We start from the raw sequence: 6410 nt of genomic DNA, 5'->3' as shown, positions 1-6410 counted from the left end.
TCCTGTTGTGCAGAGCTGCTGACAAGGTCTTACACTTAGTGGAGCAGCCCTCCTGGTTGGTGCATGAAATTAGCAGAGGCAGGCACAGGGACCTTGTTGAGCAGCTGGGATCGTGGCACTTTGTACAGCTGTGCAGCAAAGGTGGGCTGTGGGCTGAGGGGGAAGAGCAAAGGAAATGCCTCCCTCAGACTCAGCTGCTGCCCACCCACCATGCCTGTGAAGAGGGCTGGCTGGGGCCAGGGAACTGATGCTGTACAGTGCTGTGCAGACATCCAGGAGCTGGAGGGTCTGCTGAGGGCAGAAGTGTAAAGACATTCACAGTTCCATGACATGAATGCAGAAACATGCATGGAAAGATGGACAAAGAGGCATTCGCTTGGTGTGGCTGCCTGATGTGTGGCTGGGGAGAAGACTCTCCATGGCACCTTGCACTTACAGGCAGGCCATGGTTGCTGGCAGGCAGAGTTTCCTCTGGGATCACAGAGGCTGCCCTTGCCTGTGTTTCAAGCCCAGCTCAGGGGCCCACCTGCCAGTTTTTGGGGGAAGGGGTCCCAGAGAGCACACCATCCTGCCACTTAGCAGCCAGGCCTGAGCCAGTCCTGCAACTATCCCCACAAACACACTGCAAACAGGGCTGTAAGTCCACAGCCACGAGTGCTTATGGGGAATCACCACTGTTTAGGTGTGCAAAGCCTTCTGAGCTCCGTGATTTCTCACAGATTTTATCTGGAGGGCTCTTTCTGTGCTTTTAGGTCAGCCCCTGTGTCTGGAATTTGAACCCCTGTAGTCTTTAAAAGACTAAAGGAGCATTGTCACTGTTTCTTGCACTCATGGCATGTAATGAGCAATTAGAGCAGGAATAGAGAACATGGGGAGAAACAAGCAGGTTTCCTATATGTCCCAAATGTGGAAAGGACTCAGGGTGGGAAAGAAGCTTTGAAGACCCTCCTGGGGCTCTACAGTATGAATACAGACCCATCTCTTGACATGAGCTCAACTCTTGCCCTTTGGTTTCCTCCAAAGAGTGCAAGCAGACTCTGCTGAGTTCAGGTGAGGGCAATGGAAGGTGTTTAACTGCTGGGCTGGGTCCACCTGGGCACTTCAGGGATTTCTAGTCCCAGCTGGCTCCACAATTTAAAAGGACTGGGCTAAGAACCTAGCAAGAGAGCAGGTTGGGTGTTGTAGGGTGGTCTAGGGCTGCTAGATCAGGGGCTGTGCTCCTCTGGGTGTTTCTTGGTCCCCTGGCTTTGGTTCTGGGGGCTCATGTCAGTGTTTTTTCTGATCCTACCCTGCTGACTTGTGGCCAAAAAAGCTTGCAGCTCACCTTACCTCCAGGCTGGGAAGGAAATGCTTCATTTGTGCTGACTACTTGGGGTGAGGCAATATCAAGAGGCATTTTTAGCCGTATCTTTGCCCAAGTGCAGAGGCGCACGGAATGAGAGGAAAGGAACAGGTTGTGATGTGAAGTGCTGTTGAACTTCACTGAAGTTCTGTGCATCTTGCATAATCAGGGGGCTGTTTATATGATACAGCAGTCAAGGACTTGGTGAAGTGCTGTGCCTGGGTCTAGATGTCTTGGCTGCTGGATTCTCTCACTGCTGTTCCAGACCCTAATATGGCCTAGGTCCCTATTTCCTACAGAAAGGATGGATTGTAGTGGGTCTGATCTGCAATGTGGGACTCTGAAGCCTCTGTTGCTGTGCCCCCTTTCCCTAGATCCTGAAGGGAAGGCACATGTTCTGCAGAATGACTCCAGCTGTGGATTCTTGGTATCTGGGACTTCAGAGGGCTCCAGGAAAGTATTGGTCTCTTATGCAGGCTGTTATGTCTTTGAGTGGGTGTGTGGCCTTAGGGATTCTGCTGGGGCTGTACCTACTGCTGCTCTGGCTGTCCTGACTGGTGTGGCTTTCCCCTAGGATCACAATTACCTTATACTGGTTGAGCTTGAAGGAGCAGATGCTGCTGGGCAAAAGGTTCTTCATCAGCAGGCACTGCTCAGGTGCCCTGGTAAGATAGGAGCCATTGTGCTGATGAGTGCCATTCCTTTCAGGTGGCTGCTGCTATAGTAATTTTGGGGGCTAGGAAAGGGGACTTTCTGCTGTGCAGAAAACTCCATGAAAAAAGGTTTGGACATAGGAGCCACCAACTTGCTGGGGACTTGTGCCTCTCTGCAGGGTCAGCAGGTGAATTTGTGCATTGTGTCTCCCAGCCATATTCTGGCTACATGAGTTCCTGCAAGTTCAGGGATTGAACTGGAGACTAGGTACAATGATTTCCTAAACTACCAAGAGTTGATCTACAATGCTTTATCTTGACAGATAAGTGGTAGGGACCTCTGGGTGTGTATCCTGTGGGAATGGCATAGAGTCCCCTGCAGGGACTGTGTGTTTTGGTGCATGGTTGTGTGTAGGATGCTGGTACAATGCTTATAATGGTATGTGCCGTGCTAAGTCGAGGTGGGTGAGCAAAGGAATCAACTTAATTTCCCTATCCACTCTGGGGTGCCTTCTGTGTTTAAGGCTTGCTACTTGGTCCTCAGCTGGCAGAAAGGCTGTAAGGAGCAGTGAGATGGGAGTTGCTCTTCTGAAGCACTGGTACAGGGTGAAAGGCATCCTGGAGGTTTCCTCCTCTGTTGCACTGGCCGTGTTCACTGCCTGTTCTCCAATGCCACTGGGGTGTTAGTGGCTCCTGTAGTACAATATTTGCTTCTGCAGAAAGTGTATTATTTCCTTTTCCCTTCACAGAGGCACTTCTGATGAACTTGCTTTCTAGGCCTCTCTTTAGCTAAGTCTCATTGACTTTTCACCATGAATTTCTTTCGAATGCCTGTGTGTGACTTCTTACACCAGCACCCTCTTTATCTTCACGCTGTATCACCTGGTTATGCAGTCCAGTTCAAGCTGTTTGGGGTGCTGTACACAGTTCCTTAGACACCTGCAGGGGAAAGGAAGCTGTCCAGGAGGGTGCTGCTGGCTGGGAATCAAGGCTGAGGAAGAGCAGCTCAGAGGCCAGCTGGGATCTGTCATTTGAGGGTGTTGTGTAGTGCTGCTACTGAATTCCGATTTTCAGAAAGGAACCCCTGTGCTGAGCAGCAGCATACTTTGTCCCAGTGCCTTCATTGATTCTTCTTGGAAGTGCTGCGTGTGCAGCCTGTCTGTGGAAGCAAAGTCCAGCAACAGCACCTAATACAAGGCTGCTCAAAATAACATGTGTTTTGTCATACCTGAACTTTCAAAAAGCTCTCCTCACCCTCTAGATCTTTGAGAACAGCACCTGCTTCCAAAGAGCAAACTTGCTTCTTTGCCAAAGCTAAAGAAGATCTTTAAAACCTTGGAGGTAACAATTCCTTTCTTGACTAGCTATGCTCACCTGATACCCTAAAGGTGTGGCAGTTGCTATACTACCAGCCAGGTGTTCATTAATAAAATATCTGAAAACAATTACCATAATAGTGATACTTTTATTAAATTTCTTATGCTTGGATTACAATGGATCCTGGAGTGGAGAACTATACAGTATGTTACACATTATAAATACATTTATTTCTGGAAAATACATGAACACATTTAACATAATGCTATAATAAAGAAGAGTGCTAGTTTATCTTAGTTTAAAAAAAACCAAAAAACAACAAACATAAAACACCCAACAAACTTATACCATGAGTAGAGAGGGTTGTAGAAAATACCTGTTCACAATGCTATGTCTTAAAACACTTTAAATTCAGTTTGCACTGATTCACATTCTGTACAGTCACCGTAAAAAAGCTGGAGGGATAATGAGGGATGTAAGTTAATGCAGGATTTTTGTCCCCTGTATTTATGGAGATATATACAGAATATTCACAGAATAATCAAGTCATACATCTTTCTAGCTTTGGATGAAGCTAGCAAGATATACAGTGAATAACCAAGTCCTGCAGCTACAGCTGAAACATTAAACACAGCACCTACTTTAGGGTGCTAACTTTGAGTCAGCACAGCCTTTTTTTTTTCTTTTTAATGGTAATTTGGGTTTGGGTTGTGGGGTTTGGTCATTGTGTTTGTGGGGGTTTATTGAGATGCTAAGTAACAACGGTAGCAATCCTTCTGAGTACTTGAACCCTGCCCTTGCTCATCCCTGCAAATTATACTAGCCCTGGAATGACATGGCTGAGATGCTCTGAGTCCCAGAAAAGATCCTGTTCTGGTTTGGAGAACTTCGATGGTTGCAGCTGATGTGGGATGAGCAAGGAAGAAGCATCTGTTATGGAAAAACTAAGCCTGCTGAAGCTGATCATTCCTGCCAGCTTGTCAAATCTTGGTTCTCAGGCAAGTTGGGGTTGGGGAGGGATTTTTAATCAGCAATTGCTTGACTTGTAATTATATTATAATTTATGGGGTAGAACAATCCTTTATCAAGAGGCAGTGTTATTTTACTTAAATCTTTAACCCATGTGTATTAATTATTTTGCTAGTACCAATAAGAGCTAAGTGTGCAGAGACCTCTGCAACCATGGGACGTTCAGAAGCATGCACTGCCTGGTCCTTGAGTCAGGAAGCAGTGGACATGTGGCAATAAGGCAGCCACCACACACAGTCATGGTGTTTCACAGTTGTTAGTGTATCCCAAAAGAGCACCAGTTTATAAAGGATGTATTTGAATTTCTTTCCCTTGTAGCCTTGCTCTCCTCAAGTTTTCCTAGTAGAGAGAGGGCAGGCGGAGCCATACAGCAGCATGACTGCTCCACCTACAGCCTCAGGCCCCCACCTGCACAAACAGAGCACTTCAATGGGACTTAAAAGTAGGAATTCAAGCCTGGTGTCCTGTCCCCCATCAAAAAAAAAAGAGAAAAAGATTGATTACACAATGTCTGGGGCAGAGGCTGCCCTGGATGCCCCTCCAGTCTCTCGAAAGGCTGATTCCTGCAGTGCTGCTTACTCTGGTCTTTACAATGAGTGTGTACAATGCCAACTTCTGTGCAGGGCAGCACCAGAGTCCAGGGACCTCTGCAGAAGGAGCAGGCCCACAGGACAGGAAGCTAGCAGTGGATTCAGGAATGACCTTAGCTTTACATACTTTGTTTTCCTGTTGGATTTCAGTGAAATGGCACAGCTGGTTATAGGTAACTCTGAAGGGAGGAACTGTGCTAGGGACAGAGACTGCAACTCAGGTTCCCAGAGGGAAGAGGCTGTCCTTTTAACAGCCACCTCTGCCCTGTGCAATGAGTCTCTGGCACTCCTCCAGATGATGCTATGTTCCATAAAGCTAATGCTTATTTCAGCTGGAGACGTCCCCAGAAAGTAACGATAGTTTAAAAGCTTTGGTGTTTCAGGTAGTTCTGTTCCCAACCCAGAAAAGAGGAAGAATTTCCAAATCTTAAAAGTCCCTGTTGCTTGTGTTGCCAAGATGCTAACAGCAATTTTCATCTGTGGCTTGACTTTTTAAAGTACATTTCAGATTCAGGAGCAAAGCCATACGTAGTTGAGCATGTATCTGCCCACAGACCCTTCTCAACATCCCCCTTCCCTCTTTCCCTTCCAACACTCAATTCAGAGTTGCTCTTTTGACAATTGCAGGATGTAGATTGCACAGAGTAACCCCGGGATTCTTGATTTTGTGTCCTTTGGTGTTCTTGCCTTGACTTTCTGAAACAGAAACATGCAGTGAATGTGAGCTTAGAGAGAGTTTCTCTATATTTCGCCTGTGGGCTGAGCTGGGAACGTGGAGGATGAAGCTGAGGCTAGTTTCTTTTAGTCTTTGTTAGGGACAGATTGTCTCTTTCCCAAGACATCTCATTGGCTTATTATTTGGAAGTCTTTTGACTGACTGCAGATAAATGAATCTAGTGCCTTTTATGTTTTGTAAAAAGGCTTTGTAATGTAGCCTGTATGACTATAGTTGTCTTTAAATTGTGGGTTAAAAAAATACAGGAAGCCAAAAGCTGGAGGACTATTAAAATTAAGATATATGGGCTAATTCTCAGTAGACATCAATCCACATAATTTGAACTTCAAAAACTGGACTTATTTCTGTCTTTGCAAGCTGGAGTGTATCTGGATGAAGGAACAGGACTGCCTCATTTTTGTGCCAAGAAGAGGTGAAAAACCCCAACCCACAAAGAAACGCATGCTGCTTTACTTACTTTACCTTGCTCCATTTGACTCAGGTTATCAGAAAGGCCATAAGTTTTCATTCTTTGTATTTTGTCCCAGAACAATCATGGAGTTTCTCTCAGTTTTCCTCAGCTCTGAAGACATAATATCTGGCCTTAACAAATGGAAAAATACAAGTGAAGTTGACAGTGGCCAGAGTGCATGGCTGTGTTATTAACATTAATATGCTGTGCATATGTATTTAAGCTATACCCAATACAGCTTCCCCTTCTCCAGCGTGAAGTTCCCTAACAGATGCCGTCCAGATATTTGTGG

At 46.0% G+C, this 6410-nt stretch overlaps 1 protein-coding gene across 5 annotated transcripts in view; it reads right to left on the bottom strand.

Moving 5' to 3' along the window:
- Window positions 1–3440: 3440 nt before the first annotated feature.
- LOC135306493 (uncharacterized) overlaps window positions 3441–6410 on the bottom strand; it is a 31051-nt gene continuing 28081 nt past the window's right edge. For 4 of the 5 annotated variants that reach the window (XM_064430582.1, XM_064430584.1, XM_064430585.1 and 1 more), the window contains exons 8-9: window positions 6130–6249; window positions 3441–5627 (exon numbers count right to left, since the gene is read on the bottom strand). In XM_064430582.1, coding sequence (XP_064286652.1) covers window positions 6153–6249 — 97 coding nt within the window. In that variant the 3' untranslated portion in view covers window positions 3441–5627; window positions 6130–6152. Of the gene's footprint in view, window positions 5628–6124; window positions 6250–6410 lie in introns of all 5 variants that reach the window. The other variant, XM_064430583.1, reaches the window with a different exon arrangement.

The sequence above is a fragment of the Passer domesticus genome, chromosome 8 (genome assembly GCF_036417665.1).
Source record: "Passer domesticus isolate bPasDom1 chromosome 8, bPasDom1.hap1, whole genome shotgun sequence".
NCBI lineage: Eukaryota > Metazoa > Chordata > Aves > Passeriformes > Passeridae > Passer > Passer domesticus.
This window is presented reverse-complemented; position numbering and strand designations above follow the sequence as displayed.